Source organism: Hetaerina americana, unplaced genomic scaffold (genome assembly GCF_022747635.1).
Source record: "Hetaerina americana unplaced genomic scaffold, ioHetAmer1.1.p SCAF_92, whole genome shotgun sequence".
NCBI classification, from domain to species: domain Eukaryota; kingdom Metazoa; phylum Arthropoda; class Insecta; order Odonata; family Calopterygidae; genus Hetaerina; species Hetaerina americana.
In genome coordinates, this window is record NW_027287561.1 from 752517 (window position 1) to 778014 (window position 25498).

General features: G+C 40.0%; 1 protein-coding gene across 3 annotated transcripts in view; it reads right to left on the reverse strand.

Moving 5' to 3' along the window:
- Nucleotides 1-25498, reverse strand: part of LOC139699838 (alanine aminotransferase 2-like) — a 73465-nt gene that overhangs the window by 45691 nt on the left and 2276 nt on the right. For all 3 annotated transcript variants that reach the window (XM_071598275.1, XM_071598273.1, XM_071598272.1), the window contains 4 exons: nt 25290-25398; nt 16479-16609; nt 9800-9913; nt 3982-4111 (listed from right to left, as the gene is read on the reverse strand). In XM_071598275.1, the coding sequence (XP_071454376.1) occupies nt 3982-4111; nt 9800-9913; nt 16479-16609; nt 25290-25398 (484 nt within the window). The remainder of the gene's footprint in view (nt 1-3981; nt 4112-9799; nt 9914-16478; nt 16610-25289; nt 25399-25498) is intronic.

Here is a 25498-nt window from a genome sequence, read left to right on the forward strand (position 1 = left end):
CCGGATGGCTGGCGGGGTATGATGCAGATGTAGATAATGATGAATGCTTGGATAGGGGCATATCTTTAGCATATCAATTTTGTTTTCTCTCAAATACAGTGTTTCCCAGCCCACAAGATGCAATACTTTTACTCCAACATGCACGATAAATTCAGCCTGCATCTACCATATTGTGGGGGCCTATCATGGTATTAAGGGTATAATTCCAATCTATAAGTACAAACCCATTCGCATGAAAAATGCTTATGCTCTTACGTATTTTTCCTGCATCAGGCACAGAAAATGTTTACTGTTAATATAAATGTTGATAATATCACTGTTTTGAGTCAGTAGCAAGCAACAGTTTAACCATAAAAATAATTTGATCTTTTCTGCCGGACAAGTTTTTTTTGTACATTTTCTGTAAATTGAGACCCCATATCTATTTTCTTTTACGGTAATTGATAGATCTAGGAATTTAAGTGTGCCGTTGACTTCTTTTTCTATAGAAAAGGAAATATTTGGATGGATTGTGCGGAGGTAATAGTGGAAGGAGACTACATGGCTGCTTAACCATGTCCACTGGCAAAGAGTACCATCAATGTAGCAGAACTAATACACCACATTTTCTATGAGCTTATCGAAAGTATTGAACAGATGTTCTTTTAATAATTAAGGAAGATTTTGGCTAGGAGGGAGGAAAGTAGGGAACCCATAGCTAGACCATCTGCTTGGATGTAACACTTGTGGTTGAAACTGAAATAATTTTGATTAACTGCCAATTTTGATTAAATGATGGAGACAAATTTCCTTGAAAGGACAAGAAAACCATAGGTTATTAATGAGATGATTAGAAAGATGAATAAGAGAAGGAAATAGAGAATATAAACACAAGTTAAGTAGAAGGAAGCATAAATAATTAAATAATAACTGACACGGTAAACAAGCAGAGCGATGAAGCATGGCGAAGTGCAAGGATATGAACCCCAAACAGGATGACAATAGTGCACTAAAGAAGAAGGTGGTGAGACCTCTGCCGGGAAGTGAAAAGAATTAACAATCAGAAATCCCAAAAGATTATCAATTGAACCATGGAAGATTCAAAGATAGATGTAAGGAGTATATAGAGGAACTGCATATTATAGACATCAGGCCGGCACGGATAGACATAAAATGAGAATATGATGTAGATGAGGATAGCTTAGGCCCAGGCTTACTTGATGGTGAGATAGAAAGGGCATTACGGGAAATAAAATCAAATAAGGCCATGGAGGCAGGCAACATTCCTGTGGAACTACTAAAAGATTTAGGGAAATGTGGGAGTAAGTGCCTATATGGACTGATTCTTAGCATTTATGAGGGAAGAATTTGGCCAGAAGACTTGGTCAGATCAGTGTTAGTTCCTGTTCCAAAAAAGGCAAAGGCTAATTCATGTGCAGACTACAGAACAATAAGTAAAAAAACACGTGGAATCCACCTGATGCCCTGGAGGCATTTTATGTGGCATTCATTTACATATCTTGCGACAGCTTACCACAGGTCGAATTGTGATTGGTACATAGATAATCCCAATATTGGAAAAATGTTACATAATGGATGATTTCAGCGATAATGAAAGAGTTTAGCTCATTACCACTCTGATTCTGAATCCAATTGAAATGATTGCGACATTGATATGAGGACACTTGACGGGGAGGATGAGTTGGCATTGAATGAGTGGGCAACATGCCGAGTGGTCGGTGAGTTGCTACACAAAATGGAGAGTTGATGCAAACATAATGCGTCAACAGTGGTGCTTTTTTCCAAGATTATTCGGGTCTCCCACCGGGTCCACGTTCGTAGGTTTGCCGACGTTTCGATGGCCGAGTCGTCCATCGTCTTCAGGGCATGCCATGAAACGTCGGCAAACCTACGAACGTGGACCCGGTGGGAGACCCGAATAATCTTGGAAAACATTATTCGCCGGGAAAGTACCAGATCATTCTTCAGTGGTGCTTTTAATTGACAATTGGGGGTTCGACCAAAAAGAAACTTTCAGAGCTGACTATGGAGGTCCAACGTCTACTTAGAGAAAACTGCAGTAAAACAATGCAACTTATTCGGCCCTGGGCACCGATGGGTCAGTCAAGCCCTTGGGTAAGGGGAGAGGGATGTGTCCCCTCTCTCACCAGATGGCCAGCCCTGGGGCAAACTGTCCCAGAGCTGAAATTCAAGTCTCGGATTGATTGGGCTGTAAACGATGGGTATCAATCAATGTAAGTAAAACACAGGCAAGGTGATTTTCCAGAAAGAGAAAGACTAAGCAAAACATTAAAATAGAAGGGCAAAAAATAGAGTAGGTAGAACAATTTACGCATCTTGGAAGTGTTTTGGACCAAACTGGTGAAAGTAGCTGGAACATTAGGAGGATTGCATTAGGCAAACTAGATTTCACAAGGAGGAGGGAATTGATGACAGGGACAATAAGAAAGGATGTTGAGAAAAGGCTCTGTAAAGCTTTGATATGGTTTTGTATTTTGCGGAAACATTGTCTTTGAAGCAAGATGATGGGTTTAGGTTGGAGACTTTTGAAATGTGGGTGGGGAGAAGGATGGAGAGGATGAAGTGGACAGAAAGGAAAACAAAGAAAAAGTGCTAGGTGTGATGGGGGGGAAAGGATATTTCATCGGGAGAAATGATAAGGAGGCAGGAAAGATTGATGAAAGGCATATCGATCGGAAGTGGGATATTGAAGACTGTGATAGAAGGGAGAATGTTAGGTAGGCGAGGAAAGGGCAGGAACAGGATAGAGATGTTGGATGGAATGAAGGGAGGAAGGAAGTATCCATAAATTGAAGAGGGGCTTACTGTACTGTTGTGTTTCAAGTTGCGTTTTATTAGGAGAATTAAGGGAATGTATCTGTTGTCAGTGTCCATCCAAAATTTACCTTAACTGGTAGAATACCAAGAGTCCCTTCTAAAATTAGTCTTCAAATACTAATAGATAACCATGCCGTGTTATGGGATGTAAATAGAAAAATTTTGGCAAGTCTCTTGCCTCGTGTTTAACATTCCACTTTGGAGGTCATCTGCCATTTCTGGAAAATTAAGCTCAGTGAGTTTCCATCTTTGAAGGCCGAAGGAAACTTTTGGCAGTGATGGGCTGAAAAGGTTTTACTATGTTATTTTGCTCTCTCAATTCACTTATTGATTCATCCTTTGTATTTCCGGACCCTGGTCTCTTGCCTACCAGTACCATGCACACACGAGTATATAATCTAACATTGACTAATCCCTTCATACATTAATCTGCACATATCAGAATATTCAACAAATTCACAATGCCACAATCAACTGACCAGAACAGAATCAAACTTCAACTTTCAGTGCAACAAGACAAAAGCAGCAGACCTAGGATCCAAGTCCATGGGGCGAGCGCTACTTAATAAACTGCCACAGGCTTATAAAGAATTAAAAATTCACATCAATTAAGATATGCTGTGAAGATGGTTCTTGCTGGTAAAAAGTATAACAGCACTTTGGTTTAATAACTGACAAATTATGATGCCACATGTGCATTAATGTCCACTTATAACTATACTGTGAGCCTTTGCCTTGACTCATCCTTAATACTGGATAGAATATAATTGTAATCATACTCAATGCTGTTTTGAATGATTACTCTTTTGTATCATCATTTATCACTTCTTCTGTTAAAACAATATGTAAGTTATACCTATGATGTATCCTACATTAGATCTATAGACTGGTCCTTGAGTGAAAATAAATATTAGTATTATTATATCTGACTATTACTCTACTTGAACCAGGGACATACAAATAATTTTATTCGACAAACATTGGATTAAATTAAGCACCATCTTTCTACAAAATTTTTTCACCACAATTACTATCTGCTTTTTTATTTATAGACATTTTTCATCAATTTTACTGATTTGAAGTATGGAAATCTGCAATTTTATCTATAATTAATTTGTGACCCTTTTTAGATGCCCAACTTACCAGTGGGATTTCCTGGATTAATTACAACTAGTACCCTCGGGTTTGACTCCTTCCTTGCCTCATCCAATGCTCTCTGCAACTCACTGATATCCAAGCCCCAGTTTTTACTCTCATTTAAATAGTATCCAACCTGCAAAATTAAACAACATTTTAAAAGATACAACTAGCAGGCCTTTGGAAAAAAACCCTTAATTGCAACAAACTTAATTCACAATATCAGGTATGTGAACAAGGCACATAGTGCTCAATTTATGTCATGGCTTCAATTGACATCTGTAATGGTATTTAAAAAATGCCCATTAACCTAGTGGAAATCCTGATTTGACCATTGCGCTCCTAACTGTCATGTCCTAATAAACATTTATATCAAAATATAAACATTACTCTAAAGTGAAAAGGTTCAAAAATAAAATTAAACGGCACCCGGGAATGCGGCTTGACTTCATTCATTGATGAAATATTTTGCAAATTGCATGTTGTCTACACAATCAAAAAAGAGAATTTCAAATAAGCCATCCACAAACACACATTTTCCACTGATGTTTCAGAAGCATTGTATTTTCCTCTAGACACTTATGCCAAATTTTTCAGCATATTGAATGGGATACATAGTAAAATACTGATGTAGGCCAAAGGCTTCAAGAGCATTTTATGAATTAGAAACTTTTTGACCTAATTTGGGTATTTTTTCAGCTGTAATCCGAATATGACAGATGAACTTGATGGGTTTATAACTAGAGCAGGGAATCATACAGCAAAATTTCAAATAAAACTTTAAATGCATTCTTACATTACAAAGAATAGTCATTTTGGATGTAATTAAGGCACTTAAGACGTCTGTTCAAAAAGTATCGCGAATTTTGAATTTCCACGGGTTACGTTTATTTGATTTTTTGTGGTGTTATGTTGGTACTTATGTCTCTCAGTTATGCCAAAAAGTTTGGTCATTTTGAATGTTCAGTTAACTGTTGACAGCTGTTTTGCTAGGACGTTTTTTGGCTTCTCTTCAATTTTAGCCTTTTCCAAAAAATGGATCAAAGAATCTGTATCAACTTTTGTGTGAAAAACGAAATTAAGTCTGCGGAAGCATTCCGAATGTTGACTGTGGCATATGAAGAAGCTACCTTGGATTGAAGCAACGTTTATTGGAGATACAAAATGTTCTCAGAGGGCTAAGAAGATGTGGACGACGAATAGGGTGCCAGATGCCCGAGCGTGTCAACAACAGATGAAAACAATAACAAAGTGAAGAAAATACTATTGGCAATCGTCGAATCACCGTAAGAGAATATATGGCAGCGTAGGTTTTCTGTAAGAGAAGTTACTGAGTACCTGAACATATCGACAGGCTCGGGCCATTCGATTTTTAACAATGGTTTCGGCATGACACGGGTCACCGCGAAATTTGTACCTAAATTGCTCAATGTCGACCAAAAACAGTAATGCATTAACACTGCTAATGACTCTGTCCTCGACCCAAATTTGCTCCAGAGGCTCATAACTGGTGACGAATCATGAGTTTATGATTATGACATGGAAACTAAAGCTCAATTATCCAAATGGAACTGCAGCCCGGGCCAAGACCGAAAAGAGCGCGCCAAGTTCGGTCGAATGTGAAAGTTTTGCTCACAATTTTCTTCGATTTCAGGGGCGTTCTTGCCACATGAGCATCATGAGTTCTTGCCACAGGGTAGGACGGTGAATAAGGAATGTTATCTGCAAGTTATGCGCAATTTGAGCAAAGCAATCCGCCACAAACGCCCGGATTTGTGGAAGAACCAACATTGGCTTTCGCACTATGACAACCCCCTGCTCACACATCGTTACTTGTGCACAAATTTTAGGCCAAATACAGCACACTAATGATGCCGCAGCCACCGTATTCCCCAGATCTGGCCCCCAGTGACTTTTTTATTGTTTCCAAAATTGAAGAGGCCCATGTAAGGACGATGCTACACTACGATTGACAAGATAAAGACTGCATCGAAGGAGGAGCTGAACAAGTCCACAAAAAATGATTTTTTGAAGCGCTTCGAAGATTGGAAAAAACGATGGCACAAGTGTATAATATCTAATGAGGACTACTATGAAGGAGACAGAATAGATTATTATTAGGTAATCTACCGGTTAAGGTAGGTTTTTGGATGGACATAATTACTAATTAGATAAAAAATTAAATAATTTCTGACCCCTAGCAAAACACAACATCCTACTCTACATCAGTTCCCTCTTCAACTTTGAGTACTTTCTTCCTCCCTTGATCCCGTCCATCATCCCTATCCTGTTCCTTCCCTTTCCTCGCTTGCCCAACATTCTCCCCTCCATCACAGTCTTCAACATCCCACTGCCGGTCAATACCCCCTTCATCCACTTTTCTTGCCTCCATAGGATTTCTCCCAACAAACCCCTATCCTTGCCCACCATACCAAGTACTTCCTCATTTGTTTTCTTCTCTGTCCATTTCACCTTCTCCATTCTTCTCCACACCCACATTTCAAAAGCCTCCAATCTACGTCTATCCTCCTGCTTCAATGACCACGCTTCCGCGCCATACATAACCACACTCCATATCAAAGTTTTTACGAGTCTTTTCTTAACATCCTCACTCAACGTCCCTGTCATCAACTCCCTCCTCCTTGTGAAAGCCTCTTTGCCTAGCGCAATTCTTCGCCTTACGTCCCGACTACTTTGACCTTGTTGGTCCAAAACACTACCGAGATACATAAACTGTTCTACCTGCTCTAATTTTTGCCCTCCTATTTTAATGTTATGCTTAGCCTTTTTCTTTCTAGAAAATCGCATAACCTTTGTTATATTAATATTTATTCTCATCCCATACCTGTTGCACTGAATTTCCAATTCACTAAGCAATGCTTGCCACCCCTTGGCTGGCTGACAAACTAATGCTTGGGCATCAGCAAACCTAACTGCTTTTACGAATTCCCCGCCCACTTTCATCCCTACCTCCAGTTCTCCCCATGCCTCTTTAATCATTTCCTCTGCATACAGGTTGAACAGCAACGGCGATAATGGGCAACCCTGCCTTACACCCCTTCCTAACACTGCCCATCCGGACTCCCTGTTCCCCACCCACACCTGAGCAGTCTGAGACATGTGCAGGTTGCGGATTAGCCTCCTTTCCCTCCAATCTATTCCTATTTTCTGCAAAATACTCATTAGCTTGTCCCAATTCACTCTATCAAACGCTTTTTCGAAATCTACAAAACAGGCAAATACCTCCTGGTGTGTTCTATATTCCTTTTGATTAATAATCTCATTGCTGCAATGGCATCACACGTACCTCTCCCCATCTTAAACCCAAACTGATCATCCCTTAAGTAATCATTTGCCCAACTCTCTATCCTTTTGTTTATGATCCTGAAAACAACTTTAGCTGCGTGAGATATCAAACTTATTGTCCTGTAGTCCTCACATGATGTAGCCTTCACCTTTTTCGGAATAGGAACTAAAACTGATGTCACAAAGTCTTCCGGCCAGATTCCCTCCTCATAAATACTACCAATCAGCCCATACAGCCTCTTCCTGCCACATTTTCCTAAACATTTCAATAGTTCCGCGGGAATATTATCCACCCCCACGGCCTGATTTAGTTTCATCTCCCTTAATGCCCTCTCTATCTCATCATCTAGTATGCCTAGACCTAAGCTATCTTCCTCTACGTCATTTTCTTTTTTAATGTCTATCTTGGTTGGTCGAAGTTCTTTAATATACAGTTCTCCCATGTACTCCTTCCATCTCTCTTGAATCTTTCCTGTGTCAACTATTACCTTACCAGCCTTATCTCTAACTGTTAGCATAGATCTCCCTTTCTTACTTCCCGATAAAGATTTAACTTTGCTGTACAGCGCACTGATTTCACCCTTCCTCTGCAGACTTTCTATATCCTTGCACTACGTCTTCCACCATGCTTCTTTTGTTGCCCGCCTCAATTTATTGTTTAATTCTTTGTACTTCATTTTGCCTAATTCCGTATTTACATTCTTCCATTTTCTCCGCTCATCCATCTTTGTAATCATCTCATCCGTGATCCATGGTTTCCTAGTCCTTTTAGCGTTAATGGTTCCAATAGTGTCTTTTGCGGCTTTGGACAACCCTTTCTTGATACTTTCCCATTTTTCTTCGATAGTGCTTAGCTCTTTACCATCCCCCATGATTTCCTCTACTGCCTTTTCAGACCATTCAATGCTTCTACGTTCCATTTTCTAACTCGCTGCCCCTGCCTTATCTTTTTGAAACGGATGCTACATTTCATAACAACTAAATTGTGGTCAGAGTCCGCATCCGCTCCCGGGAAGCTCTGCAAATTTGTCACACTGTTCCTAAACCTGTGTCTAACCATAATATAATCTAGCTGATACCTTTCTGAGTCACCTGGCATTTTCCATGTATACCTGCGTCTTTTGTGGTGTCTAAACCAAGTGTTAGTGATAACTAACCCCTGTCTCCAGCAGGTCTCCACTGCTTTCTCCCCGCGGTCATTCCTCGTGCCTAAACCGTAGTCCCCAACCTCATCACCATCTCTTCCTTCGCCTACCGTCGCATTCCAATCCCCCATCACTATTAAATGTTTCCCTGCAGGAACACAAACGATAATGTCCTCCAACTGATCATATATCCTATCGACCTCTCCTTCTTTATGGTTGCTAGGTGGCATGTACACCTGAATAATAACCAAGTTCGTCGGTTCTGCTTTTATCTCTACTAGTAATAATCTATCCGTTACCTGCTCTATGTTGACTACGCTTCTTCCTACCTCTTCATTTTATACTATGGCAACCCCACGTTGGCTCTCGTCCCCACCGCAGTATATTAGTCTATAATTATCACTCCAGTGATCCCCGCTATCCTTCCATCTCACCTCGCATACACCTAAAATATCTATATTTCCCCTTTCCATCTCTCGCTTGATATTCTCCAATTTCCCTGCCCTCATCATATTCTTGACATTCCACGTTCCCATTCTATCTAATGTGGTCTTATTCTCCTGCGTCTTCTGTCCTGCTGCTGCCGGTTTTCCCCTGCAAGGGTTTCGTGGGATGACGACCGCGGAAGCCTTGCCTCCACACTGCCGGGCACGACACACGGCCGATTGGGCCGAGGCCCGTGGTTGCCGGGACTCAAAATCCCTGTAATGTCCATCATATTTTTCTTGGGAATGATAATTGAGGTAGTTTCCTGTTGCCTTCCTCAATAGTGTTTTTAACGTGACACCATCATTTATTGGCCGCCCAACTGGGGTCAGACGCCATTGCAGCCGCCTCACTGAGGAACAGACGCTGCGTGGACTACCTTTCGTCTGGCTCCTAACCTTCGACCTATCTGGCATGGGTGACCCTACCAGGAGCATTAATTATTACTCCCGCCAGCACTGCTCTAGGGGTCATCGGAACGCACAAGCCCTTCCATAACGTCAAGGTTGTAGTCCGGGGAGGGACAAAATAGATATCCAATAATAAATAACTAATTTTTGAAAAAACACAATAGTCATGATAATCTTTTTGAACACACCTCGTTTAGCTCAAGAATGAATTATTATAATGCATGTATATTATTATTTGAAGATATTTTGCACAATTTTATCAAGGTGTCAGGACTGAAGTATTGCATATTTTTAAGGTCCACCAAAACCCTACCCTTAATTAGTTAGCTACAATTAAAAATGATAAATTTTATTAATAGTACCATCCTAAATATGTAGTATATCTTTGCCATTTGATTTCTTTGATGCCATTCTACATTTGCAATGAAATGCTCGAACTTTCTCTGGAATGAAATAAAAACATTAAGGTGTATTTACCTGATGCATGTAAAATTCTGCAATTGTTGCCGAGTAGAGCGGGTACTGGGGAATCGGAACCATGACACCAGTTCTTTTGCCATTCAATTTGCAAAGGAAGAGCTTCAGAACCGACTGCAAAATAAAGAAATAGTTTTATCAACAATGTAACATGTATGCCAATGTCTTGGCAGTGGGACTGCAATTTGACTGACATTCAACTGGTCTTTGAGCCTGCTACACATCAAAGTTGGGAATTGACAGCATATCTGACACATGGGATGTGGTTGTCTGGTTGCTGAGGCACGGAGAGGGAGGATTATGTCTTCACCAAATGATTAATCCTTCAAATCTGCTTGTATTCCATTCGATAATAATATAAGCAGCAAGTGGTATACTGACATGCTTTACTTGATTAGGATATAACGGCATATTTAAGTAACTTCAGCTGAACTTCCAGCCACAAATTGAAAACTAAAGATTAGCAAAACGATCACCCAGGGTGAAAGAGGAGAAAATCTAGACTCAAAACCATTCCTGTTCAAAGTTGTTTTTAACCACCGCTGCCTTTCATAAGGAAACGAATGACAAAAAACAATTTCTAGGGAATGAGTAACAAGTTGAATCATTTAAATGTTAATAACCAAAGAAAAACACTCCATGCATATGATATATCCGCTGAACTCTATCCAATTCGGAAATCAAATTTATCTCTTCAGGGTCCCATACACTGGCAGCATACTCTAGGTGGGGCCTGACTAGGGCAAGAAAACATTGTTCCTTCACTTTTTCGTCACGTTTACCTAGCACTCTTTTAAAAAATCCCACTTTTTTATCAGCACAACCACATATTTCCCATATGTGCTTTCCCCAGGACAGATCGTGAGTAATTGTTATACCCAAGTATTTAAAGGAATCTACCCTCGCAGTTTCTGTTTGTTTCACTTTGTACCTAAATGGGGGGGGTGTTACTCATTTCCCAAAAATATATTATTATGCATTTTTTCAAATTAAATTCCATAGCATAGTTCTTTGCATAGTTTGTTCCTTTCCATGATGGATCAATTTCACATAATTATCCCTGAACCCGTTCGGTTTGTCAAAAAAAAAAATTAAATTCCAATTGCCATGTATCGCACCAAGTCTGGATTGCATATAGATCGTTAGCTAACGCGACTCTTGTCTTCGTGACTTTGAATGTCCCCATAAATCACCGCATCATCAGCAAAAAGACGGAGCCTGCTATTAACCACGGTACTGAGGTCATTTATGTAAATAAGAAATAAGAGTGGGCCTATGACACTTCCTTGTGGTACACTCGACGTGACCTTGAGAGTATCGGATGATACACCATCCAGGACGACTGTTTGAACACAATTTTTTTTAAATTGTCTAATCCAGCATATAACACTCCCGCGAATTCCATAAGTTTCCAACTTCGCGAGTAACTTGCAAAGCGGGACTTTATCAAAAGCTTCTTTAAAATCTAGAAATATACTTTCACCGGAATATTACTGGAATATAAACTGGAATATTACTTTCACCGGAATGCATTATATCATGAACAAATAGTGCGAGTTGAGTTTCCCAGGATCTACCTTTACGGAACCCGTGTTGATTATTAATCAATAAATCTTGGCTATCGAGGTACCTCATTATTGAACTAACAATGATGTGCTCAAGAACCTTACAGGCGATGGATGTGAGCGATATTGGCCTATAATTACTGGGGTCCTCCCGGTCTCCATTTTTAAATATGGGTGTCACAGAAGCTATCTTCCAGCCACTTGGCACGCTTTCTTCTGCTAATGATTTCTTAAATATTATATTAAGATAGGGAGCAATTTCAGACGATAGTTCTTTATACACGCAAGCAAATATCTCATTGGGTCCCGGAGGTTTGTTAGGGTCGATGTTTTTAAGGAGTAACTCCATTCCGCGGGTGGAAAAGTTGATTGCATGCATTGGCAGCAGAAATGTTTTCGGAAGGTTCTTTGGTATATTCAGGGAGCATTTGTTGAAAACACTGCGGAAGAATGAGGTTAATATGTTGGCTTTATCTACACTACTTGTTACTTTATCCCCCTTTCGCTGTTCAATGAGTTTATGGTGGACTTTTTTCCCTGCACTTCCCTGACGTAGGACCAAAACATCTTTGGGTTATCGTTTAAATGTTCACCTAATTTTTTTCTTTTGAATTCCGCTAGCCCCTTCCGGAAGGCCTTCTTGACACAAGGACCTAGATGCTTTGTAATTCTGTATGGTTTCGTTGATTTTATCAGGGTAGGAATCTTTAACCGCATTTTTCATTCTGGCATGGCATGCCCTTTGCAGTCTTAGTGATTTCCAAACTTCAGAGTTGTACCAACGGGGTTCCTTATTCTCTCTTATATATTTACTAGGAATGAGTCTCTGTAATGCTGAACATGTTAATCGCAAGAAAATTATTCCAGGTATCCTCCACACTACTGGTTTTGCTTAATTCGTCAAACTAAGAAAGGAACAGTTTAACTCACATTTTAAGCCATCATATTCAGCTTTATTGAACAAATTAATTTTTCTCTTAGATTTGTTAACTTTTTCTACGCTTAGGGAAAATTTAACGTTTACAGCCCTGTGATCACTGATTCCATCAATAACTCCTACATTTAAGACCCTTTCGGGTATATTAGTAGCTAATAGATCAAGAATGTTCTTTCCCCTTGTTGGTGAAGTGACTTATTGATGTAGGGAATTTGAAGTGAACATCAATAAGAGGGACTCGCATAAATTGTTGTCTTTACCTCCATTTATAAAACTGTAAGAATCCCAATCTACTGTGGGAACATTAAAATCGCCACCGATTATTAAACTATGCTCATTGTTGTGGGATGTAAAGCTTTTTATCTGCCTTTCTAGATCTAGTATTGAGTTAACGCCAGCATGGGGTGGTCTATAATACGTGCAAACATATATTCTTTTCGCACTGGGTATTTTTACTGAGCACCAGACACTTTCTATACAGTTATCAGGAAATAACTCAGCTCTCCTGATGGTAGAGTTTTTTACAGCGATAAACACTCCTCCTCCGGCTCTATTCTGTCTGTCGTTTCTATAAACTGTGAAGGACTTGGGAAATATTTCGCTGTCTGCGATATCATCTGTTAACCAACTTTCAGTTCCTATAATGATATCTGATTCTGTGCTATGAATGAGGTGGTGAAATTCCAGTATCTTATTTTTTAGACTTCGGCAGTTAACTACTACTACGGAAATTATTTCTTTGTCTAGAACCTTCGTGTTCGTTGCGGTCTGCTTTCTGGTGATGTTATTTATAAGTCTTTTGGGTGTCTTAATACACGATCGGTTTAGATCCTGATAAGTGAATCTTTCTTTTGTCTCATTAGCACTGTACGTAACTCGAGAAATTTCTTTAGGTAACCTAGTATGGTGAGACCCACTAATTGACCTACACTTTTTAATATCGTTATCAGGGAAATTTATCTTTAAATTTAAATTTATCCCACTACCTAACCTACTCATTTGCCTAAAAAATATCTACAGTGCTCGAAGATCCTATGAGCCACCCGAACCGACGCCTCAGGGGTGTAGTGGACCCCAGAGCGGTTCAAGGGAGCGCGACAAGACCCGAGCACCGGTCTCAAGTCCACAAACTCGGCCCCCATGTCCCGACAGAATTTCCACAGCCTTCCGTTTAGAGACTCAATACGACTCCAAACGTAAGCACCGCAGTCAGTCCGCGGGACAATGCTGCATATGGACAGCCATAAGTCCACATCAGATGCCTCCCGCACACGATCCACTTCGGATTTTAGGTCCCTAAAGGCACCCAAAATCCTTTTGGATCCGTACCTGGAAGCATCGTTGGTGCCGACATGGGCTACCCACCTCAGCATGGAGCAGTTCGTGCCCAGGACCGCCACCCTTACTGCAGCCGTGGCGTTAGGAATTAACCCCCCTGGCATACAGTAGGAGGTAACCCTCTGGTTCGTCACGTCCCTATCCAACCTCTCCCGCAATGGGGCCACCAACCGCCGGACGTTGGAACTCCCTAGCAATAAGATTCCCCCCCTCCCAGCGCGACTACCCCTAGGGATACAAGACGTCGAGGATCAGGGTGGGCTCTCGGCCGCGCAAACAGGCGTCTCGCCACCGTCCTCGGATAGCACCACGAAGCAGTTTTGCAGCTTCCCTCCTTTATGCTCCCACTGATTTCCTCACAGCTGCTCCCTTGACACACTCCCTCCCTGGGCCTTCCAGCACTCCCCAATGATTTGGTTCCGCAACTTCTTGTTAAGTGTTCCCTCAGCTTCATTTCTTAGATTCTTGTATTTTCTTCTGACATCCATGAGTTTTCTTATTTAAGCTATTAACCATGTCCACTGAGATTTCACCACCTTACACATGACTTGCTCATCTATTGATTCAATTATGACATTCTTTATTTCCTCCAACATCCTCCTATGTCAGTCTCATTTATTCCTTCTATTTTCCTGTAGATGCTCACAATCCACTTTTCTCTCGCCAGCCATTCCTCCAGTATCTTTGTGTTCCACCTGGTTTCTATGTCACTTCCTTTATCTTCTTGTTTTGCAGTTGCCTCTCCACGACCTCCAGATTGAGATCGTTATTTATATCCACTCCAGGGGAGCTTCAACATTGTCTAAATTGCTTCTTGTGTCTCATTCTAATGAGGACAAAGTCCATTTGGTATCTTGCCTCACTCCCTGGTATCTTTCATGAGTACTTTCTTTTCAGATGTTGATAGAAGAGGATAATTGCCACTGCTATGTTTTTAACTTTATGGAATTCTATCGTTATTTCTCCCATGGCTTTTTGTTATATCAATCAGAACTGTCTCATGCTGTTTCCCTCTTGGCCAGCTGCAAACAAAGATTTCCAGTCTCCCATCATAATTAAGTTCTCCTTCTCTTTTACAGCTCACGAAACCAGTTGTTCATTAATTTCTATTTCCACCCATGAATGGCACACTGTGGGCATATACTCCTGCACCAGCGCTGTGTCCGTCAGCAGTGGTGCTCTGACTAGGTCATTGGAATCCTCTCATTGTGATGCCAGCACCATATGGCCCCTCGGGCCATTCTGGGGTATGGTGCTCTCTCCAGCAATGCCCTCTCCGGCAATGCCCACTCTCATCGTCTCCCGAGCATATCACTTTTATCGTTCCACTCAATCAATCTCCCACTCTCTCCATATCCTTCCAGCCTCCACATCGACATTTTTCCACGTTTTGCACATTTTCCTCCCGCCTCGCCGCCTTCTTCCCTATCCTGTGGTTGCCCACCTTGACCCATCTTCCCCTCGCACTAGTCACCGCCCAGAGATCCGACCGGGAAAGTAACTCCCTCACCTGCGACATATTTTTCTGAGAGGAATCACATCCCATATGAATGCAAGGGTGAATCTTCAAGGGAGATTGATACTGCTGTCTCAGGTAGCCTTCCCCATCACTGTACTTGGATGTAGATTCTGGGACTTTCACTGTCACCCACAGTGGTGGTAGTTGATACCAGATCTATCTTCTTTAACCTTAATACCACAAGTGCCTCATAGTGAATTTGGTACCTTTCAATACCTATGCCGTTGACGTGAGATTCACTTTCCTCATTTCCTCGTAACAGAAAAATCAGAAACACACTTTTACCGAAGCCGAAAACTTTCAGCACCTCTGGAAATTTTATTGGAAACATACAGTTTCATATTTGCACTCACTACTCCTGGGCAACCCACCCAGTTGTTGTGAAACCTACAAACAAGAATCGGTATCTTAACTTCAATAATTGCCAACCTCTCCACAGGTAACAATCCATCCTCTATCCTTTTGATATCTGCAATAACCTGAAGTCTATTAATTCCTTTCAAGGCTTCACATGCCTCTCTTCTCTGACATGGTTGCCCAGACTCTCTCCCATACAAAAAAATTCCCAAGTACAAATATACCCCTAAACCATCTCACATTAGCAAACATGCCACATTTGCTGATTGTAAAACCTACTTCACTGTCCTGCTATCCTCAATCATCAAACAATATCTTTTTCCCATTCTTGCTTTCAACTGGAATATAATATGCATACCTAATTAATTTATCTATGGTGAGTGTAATTAATATCAAGGTAACACATTTCTCAAATTTCTTCAGATATAGCATGAACTTTATACAAGAATATTAATTTGCATAGAAGTCCATGCTGTTTCGGCTACTTGCAGCACAATGTCCATAGTCGTAGAACTTTAAATAATAACATGTTTTTCATTTTTAACCCAAAAAATTGACGCTTACATAAAAAATAATACTCCAACTAATTAGCAGCCTGTTTCATTATTAACAGAACCACTATTTATAGAGACTATAACTAAGGGCTTCAATTTCACCATAAATTCACTAATTTTGCAAATTGTCCCAACTTTCACATCATCCTGCAATTTCTTTTACTTTTCCTATTTTTCAACTTAACAGCCCTTATGCTTTGACGAAAGTAATTTTTAGCCAACACTTTGAGAGAAAAGCATTGTTTGCTGCCTTTATCTTTTCATCCCAATCACCTTATTGTTACACATTCATGAATCAATTACATTTCATGCCAAACATATTTATAACTGCATAATAAATTACGTCGATGGCATTAATATGAATGGTTACCGGCAGAGGTAAGTGACATGTTGCCATTACTATACACACCTTGATGGCATCAGAGGCACCAGCAGAGAGTATTACATCTAAATAGTTGGAAGGAAATCCATCTCGTCTTTCAATATACTCAGCAACATGTTTACGGATCATTTCAATGCCTGGTGAATCACTGTATGACCCTAATAAGTAAAAAAAAACAAATCCAGGTATTTTAATTTCCTCCATATAGTTTTTAGTTCACTTAAATGATAATAATCATACTAATACTTTATTCATTTTGAAAAAATGGTACAACCATATTAAATGTCATCAGTATAAATATTACTTAATATATAAACATAGCGTAGCTATGTACGGCGCGGAAATGTGGTAATTGAAGCAGGAGGATAGATGTAGACTGGAGGCTTTTGAAATGTGGGTGTGGAGAAGAATGGAGAAGGTGAAATGGACAGAGTAGAAAACAAATGAGGAAGTACTTGGTATGGTGGGCGAAGAGAGGGGTTTGTTGGGAGCAATCCTATGGAGGCAGGAAAAGTGGCTGAATGGGGTATTGACCGGCAGCGGGATGTTGAAGACTGTGATAGAGGGGAGAATGTTGGGTGAACGAGGAAAGGGAAGGAACAGGATAGGGATGTTGGATGGGATGAAGGGAGGAAGAAAGTACTCAGAGCTGAAGAGGGACCTGATGTAGGGTAGGATGTTGTGTTTTGCTAGGGGTCACAAATTATTTAATTAGTAATTACGTCCATCCAAAAACCTACCTTAACCAGTAGAATACCTAATAATAATAATATAAACATAATTTCTTAAATGTGAGGAAGAACGTCACAAAAGAATTCATCCAAAGAGTAAAGTGGGCGAGCAAGTAACCAGGTATATATGCTATTCTTGAAACTCTGTATAGTCTAATTTCAACTGAGTAGGCAGATAGTTATACAGTCATATGTTCAAATTATAAAATGCATTGTAAGTTGATGAGAACCTACAACAAGTAGTATTTAGATTCGCTGTACCTCTTGTGGTGCAGTCTTGTGATGTCTTAACTGGTAAGTTTCTAGATTAACTTTCACATGAATCAGAGCCTTAAAGATAATCAGGTATAAACTAAATACAGCCATGATTCCATACCTAATTAAAAAAGGTTTGCAGGAATGACGGGGTAGTAAACTAGCAAGAGAACATATAGCTTTCTTTTGCAGAATCAAATTTTGTTTGACATGTCGGGAATGAACCCATAACTCAACAACATAATCCAAAAGACATTGAAAGAAGGCATTGTAAAGTGTTGAACGATACTCATTTGAAATGAGACAGTTGAGCTTTCTTAACATATAAACAGCTTTACTCAGTTTATTCCAGATCTGACTGATGTGGGTCTCCCAGTTTTGTATCAATATGAGAAAAACAAAATTTGCCTTTTCCCATGGATTTATTTGTAACGTACAATGCGTTTCAGGTCATCGAACCATCTTAAGGTACAAGATCTTGTACCTGAAGGTTCGATGAACTGAAATGCATTGTCTGTTACAAATAAATCCATGGGAAAAGGGAAAATTTTGTTTTTCTCAAAGAGACTAACTTCCACTACATCTCGCCTGAATTTGTTGAACACATTTTGGATCAATATGAATTCCTAGTATTTAAAAGTTTCAATACCAATTATTTTTGATTTAAGGCTGCATACAATATGCTGAGTACTGTTAGTATTTAAATATAAATGATTAATATCAAACCATTCCTTGGGTAGTGCTAGATTGTACCTTAGCACCTTCTAGATGTTGGCATTTTTGCAAAAAAGTAGTGTCAACAGCATATAAAACAGATGTAGGTTGCATATAACAGGGCAAATCATTAATCGTGATGATAACAGTACTGGGCCAAGCACAGAGCCCTGTGATACACCACATTTTACTTAAAGAGCTGCAGATTGACAGCCATCAAGTCCAACCAATTTGTGGCTATCATCCAACTATGTCTTCATTAGTTTCATTAGTGATAACATACTCTGTCATACACACATTTTTAATTTGAACTTTACACCAAGGTTAATAAATAATATGCTTAGCTCTAAATGAATCAAACTTTAAAAAGTAGAAGGATTTAATTCTTGCTCTTTTTCCGCAAAATAAAAAGATATGATAACAATAACAAAGAATATCATCAAATACATCAAGGAGCACCCGATTAATTCCTGTCTCGGTCTTTCTTATGAAACCTCTTCAGGGAAATAAAATGGTATACACCAAATTTAAGCAAAAAACACTTTAACTACTGTGTAATGCATTTCATGGGAATTAAATTGCTGCACATGAAATTGACACTGCAAGTACCATAGCAGTAGGAAAAACTGTGTAAAATCATTGAGATGACACTGTTGATACACATCATCAAGTAATTTCCAGTTAGTAGCATCTCATAGAGTCCAATAACTAAACGCATGATAAAACAAAAAGAGGAGAATACTTAAACAGCAAAGACAACACTTCTTGAGAGCAAGGGATGGATCTGAGAGGATGCACTCTGGGGATGCACATGGGAAGAGTGCGAGGGTGAGGGAGGAGGGTGTGCACCAGAGGTTTCCAATTTCTAACATTGAGGAGGGATCCATGTTGGAGAAGGGAGTGAGAAGCCTCTGAGAAATTTATTAAGAGAATAAGGGTTATTTTGTCCTGACAGGCCCTCATTTCACTCTGAACTCTCATTGAATGCTCTTTGGTACACATACACATTGTGTTCCAAAAGTAATGCAACTGAATTTCCTGCACCACTCCTCGGTGCTCTCCAAGCTGCGGAAGGGGCAGGACATCAGTTATTGCAATCCTTTGCGCGCCGACCTTGTCACGGAAAAAATGGAATTGACGAATGAGCAACGTTACGCGATTACTAAGTTTTGTGCTAAACTGAAAAAATCTCTTGAGGAGACTAACAAAATTATTCGCGAGGCTCACTTGGACTCTGCTCTGTCCTACTCTCAAGTTTCGAGGTTGTTGAAGACCTTAAAGGAGGGCCGGGAAGAGATTCACGACGAGCAACGCTCTCTGGGCAGCCTGCAACCAGCAAATCCGACAACAATGTGGCTCGAGTTCGACAATTGTTGGACTCTTACCGTCGATTGAGTATCAAAATGGTTGCCAATGAACTGAACTTGTCATCTACTGTTGCGTTTCACATTGTTACTGAAGATTTAGCGATGAGGAAAGTGTGGGCCCAGCTCGTGCCCAAGGTGTTTGCCACAACGTGCTATGAGTCCACCAGTTCCTGGCCAAACACCAGGTGCCAATGCTGCCCCACCCCTCTATAGTCCTGATGCTGCCCCAGCAGACTTCTTTTTGTTCCCTCGGATTAAGGCAGCCCTGCTGGAAAAAATGTGTAGAGGCCCAAGAACAGTACTTTGAAAAATTTCAAGTGTTTGCCCAAACCAGTGCAATAAATTAATTGATAAAAAAATATTAGCATTACTTTTGGAACGCAGCCTGTACATGTGCTATCTGCCTCCAGAGCAGTCACAAACAGAATACCACACCTCCTCCCTTAAACCAAAATAATTACATCAACTGCAACAAAATTCAAGGGATGATAACATTAAAACAATCACTCTCTGTAAAGCACAAAAATCGTTGGTCACGACTCATTCCGATTCTTTGGGGATTGGGGATTTTAGTATGTACCATCCTCGGTTCGTTGAAGTTAATCATGGACATACTGCCATCAACTGGAGCTTCATAGGTCATTATAATTATCACGGCTATACATGTTATAATTTTATTTTATTCATTTACGAGGCCATGGAGCTCAATTTCTTATATTTTATAGGTCATGTTTGGTGTTAGGGAACTTAAACATTCTGGAACAACACAGATACCAGATTGCGTACCATTAACATTGCTGCTCTTCAATTTATGACTCTCACCATTGAAAAGGCCTTAAAAACCTAATTATGCTTAACCACTGAGCCTTCAGCACTTTATTCTGACTCCCGGGAAAGGATCTGCTTCAAGCCCCAAAAACACAATATATACCTCACATGAAAAACTCTTTGTTACCAATAGTTTCACCACTACTCCGGTCACTTATCCGGTACTCCATAATTTAAAATATTACCAGGAAAAGTTAGCCAAGCCACCAAACTGAAACACAGGGCGAGTCAGCATTACATAATGGTTTTACCGCTACTACCTACTTGTATAAAATCATCAGATAATGCTGACTCACCCTATACCCATCCTATAGCATATGGTGCAGAATGTTTCTCAGTTTTTAGTATTTCTGAGAAGATTTGTTTTCACAAACTACATTTGACCAGACATTGTCTTAATATCTGCAATTTTGAAGAATGCCTCCCTATGAACCATTGAGTGAATGTTTAAATATCTATTAATAATTAATATTGATTTGCAGCATTACCTAGAGCGATGAGAGCCTTCCAAAGATTTGTAGCCCTCTCAGCTAACCCATTGGCAGAGGGTTGTAAAATGCAGTAAATGGGTGCCAAACACCATGCTCACGACCAAATAGATTGGATTAAGTAAGTTGTCGCCAATTGTCAGTCGATTGAAGTTTTGGAAATGCCCGATTTGGCAAAGTGTGTAGCACAATAGATCAAATGTGCTTTAAGAAACAACATTTTTTGCTTTGAATAGCTCTGGCCACTTGAACTGGCCAAGAAGTGCCACAAAGTACATATTTTTCAAGAAAGGCCATGCAAAGTATAAATGCCATCTTGTTCCAGGAAATTCTGGACATTCCTTTATTTGAACAAATAGGACAATTTTGAGTAACCTGACACCCCCTACAAGATTGCTTTGTTTTCTCCCAATCTTTTTCTAATCTGCTCACACTTAGCGGTACCATTTGGTACTAGCAAGCTCAATGGTGCTCTATATATTTAAGTTCACATTAAATTATTTTTTCATTTTATTTTTGCATACGAAATTCCTTTAATGCAGGACCCCATTTCCTGACATTTTTATTTCTAACTGAAACATTTTCCTGCGCATTTGGTATTTTTATTTCCAAGAAATTTTTCAAAAGTCCTAAATTCCATTTTTCTTAGGCATGCATTACAGTATTCTTTTCTAAGTCTTTGACTAAGGACATATTTTTTTATTCAATACCAATCAGAAAAGAGTCAGAGTTTGGCCTTTTAAATTGAACTATAAACATTACAACATCAACAATGACAACCACTGGCAAACATCCCGACCTGGGTGGGGGAAAACTGACTACGGCAGGAATTGAGCCCACAACCTCTGAGTCGCCACTTTACCCCACTGCTACTGAGTGGGGTGGGTACATATGCCACCAATAATTGACATTGCACATATAACTGGAAATTTATATATTTTGAACTTAGTATGTTTTTTGCCCGCTCATGTTAATTTTGGTTTTCTGTATCTTGTACAGATTTAAAATCATTTTTAAATCTTTCCAATCAAATCCAATTTTCATTAGAGTTTGAAATAGTAATCTCAAGTCAACTTCAATGTCAACGTCAAGTCAAACGTCTTTTTTAAGTCTATAAAGACCACCCATGTCTTTCTATTAATCCCTAGCCTCTAAATCTGTCATAATGGCAAAAATATAAAGTATGGCGCACTACGGATGAGTGCCTAGAAAATGCTGACATTTATGAGTGAAGTAATTCATGGGGATATATATCATAAAAGGGAGTTTGGAAAAAGTTACAATACCTCTCGTCAGGATGACAGACAAACTAGTGCGAATAGAACTGCCTTTCAAATTTTATTTCAATAACTATTTTGCCGGTTATCACTTAGGTAATTAACTGCAAGAGATGGCACACACTGTAACAGGTACAGTTAGAGATGACTGTCCCCTGAAATCTCCCAGAGAAATAACAAAGATGAAATGTGAAACTTCTGAAGCTAAATATGTGTAAGAGATAACACTGATGCAGTCCGATAGGTAGACAATGCAGTTGGGACAGCCTTGTCTTCATGCGATGGCATTTATCCAATATCTAATGTAGGCTGAAGGTTGGTTCGACAGGTGAGGGTAGAGCACATCTCGTGCTAAGCCCAATGGCAAGTGGAATTCACACATCAGGGTGATAAAGGGGGATCGGCTCCTTTCCCTGTGCCACCTATGGTTTCCCAGGAATTTCCGTGCTAACTGAAAAATCACGCAGCTCGGTTGAAGGTGAGGGTGCCCAGAGGCTACCGCGGGAAACAAACCCAGGCCCACTGATCAGTAGTCTGACCCTCTACCCACCACTCTATCACATCCCCTACAGTCATAATGGATCGGAATATATCGCTATACCATGTAGATGTGAGGGTAATGAAAAGGTGGTTGTCCATTTTTGCATGGATACTTGATGCAATAATTCCCAATGTGCTGATCTTGCCGATAGTGTGACTGGTTGAGATATTGCCCAGATTGAGTCCTGACGGGTTACAGTGCAAACCTACTTGGAGAGATGTAGGAATCCCCTCAAATCCCTAAGATGTGCACTTGTTTCTAGATGATGTTTGACGTAGATAAAAGAGATAAATTTAAAATAAATAAATATATTCACCATTGAATACTGCTTAGTTAAAAATGCAACTTACAATACAATGTGGGTAGGCAGTTACTTAAAAATAGCCAGAGATTCCCATGCCCACCTCCATTAGTCTCCATTAGTCCTTGTTACTGAGACACCTTCCTCTGACCTTGGGACAATGGATACCACAGTCTATCTAAATTCAAAACTTCTCTTTCACCATCACATCCATTTCATTTTCCACAAGGCATTTTGTAAGCATGCCTCCATCTCATTACTCCTGGTTCAGCATTTTCTTTTGGCCTAAGCTCTCCTTTCATTCCTTTTAGAACTACAGATTTTAAGGCCAAACGAGATTACACTTGTTCAACAATGAAGGAAAACTATTTTGCCTTTTAAATTCACTCCACACCTGTTGGCATTTGCTCCCTTTCCAGGGAACAAACTACTCTTAAAAAAACCTCTACCCACAATAGGATAGTTATATTGCTGCTCTCTGATAACTGTGCTGTGGTGTAAGGGCTTGTGTGTTCCAATGACCCCAAGAACTTTGCTGGTGGAAACAATGATTATTGCTCCTAGCAAGGTCACCCATACCAGATAGGTCGAAGGTTAGGAGCCAGACAAAGAAAGGTAGTCCACCCAGCATCTGTCACTCAGTGAGGCGGCTGCAAAGGCATTTGATCCCAAGTGACGCGGCCATTGAGTGATGGTGTCACATTAGAAACACTATCGAGGAAGGCAACGAGAACCACCTCAATTATTCATCCCATGATTTATATGATGGACATTAGAGTGAAAATGAGTCCTGGTCTGGCAACTACGGTATTCAGCCCTTCGGGACAGGTCCCAGGGCAGCAGCAGGGAAGGCAAGTCTCCATGGTAATCATGACTCAAAATCCGTGCACAACCAAGCAGACAGCGGCAGGAGAGAAGAGACAGAACTGGTACACCACCATAAAAATAGGGACATTGAATGGTAAGACGATACAGAGGACAGGGAAGTTAGAAAACATCTGAGAAAGCTGGAGAGATGAAATGTAGACATGCTAGGCCTGTGTTAAGTGAGATGGAAAGGTAGCAGAGCCTGGTGGAGTGATAATTACACAGTAATTAAAAAAAAAGAGCAGACACTCAATGTGGAGTAGCCAGTGGTAGTGAATGGAAAACTAAGGAGAAGGTTAGCAAACCTGGAACAGGCGATCAACAAATATTTTTAGTAGAAATATGAGGATACCGGGTGTCTATTGGTAATCCAAGTGTACACGTCAACACGAAGTGATAAGAACAAAGAAGTTGATAGTGTATACCATCAGCTTGATGAAATAATGAAAAAGGTGCCTCGAGGCCCACGCTTAATAGTGATGTGGGTGCGGTAGTAGGTGAATGGAGAGAGACTGACTGGAGTGAGATAGGAGAGCATGGTTTAAATGAAAGGAAAGGCCATGGGAAGGAAAATGTAAGAGTTTTAGAGGAGAAATAGGTGGATTGTAACTAACATCTGGCTTAAAGACCATAACAGATGTAAGGTGAAGTTTTTGCCTTTCTTTTTGTAAGAGGGTCTGCTCCATCAATACATTTCTAAATCTAAAGCACACATGGACATTTCTGATGCATGATTAGTTACAATATATATGTTAATGGGTACATTAAGGAATAACATCATCAATGCACAGTTTCCCAAGAAAAGATATGTTAACAATTTGGTGCTCATGAAGAGCAATATTAAATTTAAGAGATTGAGTAAGGGAATGAGAAGTATCATGGGGCAGTAGATAAAACTTAAGAGCATGAGTGAAGGAGTGAGTACGGAGGTAGATATATGGAATTTCTCAAAAAAAGCAATGCAAAATCAGTGAATGAAAAAAATAGAAAAGGGGGTTGGAAAGTCATGGAATCAGAGAATATCATTAGGAAGATGGATGAGAGAGGGGCGTGGCAGGAGGTGCAACATATTTGGGAAGAAGGAAGTAAAAATACCAAAACAATCAAGAGGAGAGAAACTAATGGGAAAAAGAAACGGTGGAAAAGGCAGTCAAGGATATAAAAAATTTACAGAGACAGAGCAAAATGGCCCCACTGTACAGAAAGGTAAAAGAACTGTCAGATTTAAAGAAAGGAGGATCAGTTTCGATTTAGAAAAGGGATGGGAACAGGTGATGCAATTGCAATAATAAGGTTACGAGTAGAAAGGAATATATATTGCACACGGGGTAGTTATAACTAGGGCCCAGTTTGTGATATCAATGTATGAACTGCAGTCCATCTAAATAAAATCAGGGCCACCCTTTTTTATGACTATGCTTCAACAAATGCTCAAATGTAATAATAATCACGAGAATGAAATTACTAACCAACACTGCCTCCTTTGCAACCATTTAGTAGAGCTCTAGCTCTTGATTTGGCATCTTCTGGGAATTTCGGATCATCAAAAAGAGGTGGATAAGACACCAATGCCAAGACCTACCAAGGAAACACATATTTATTATTCTAAATCCTAACAGAATAGTGATATCATAAATGCAAGGGTGAGCTCTGGATAACTTAACAATGGCTGGGCATT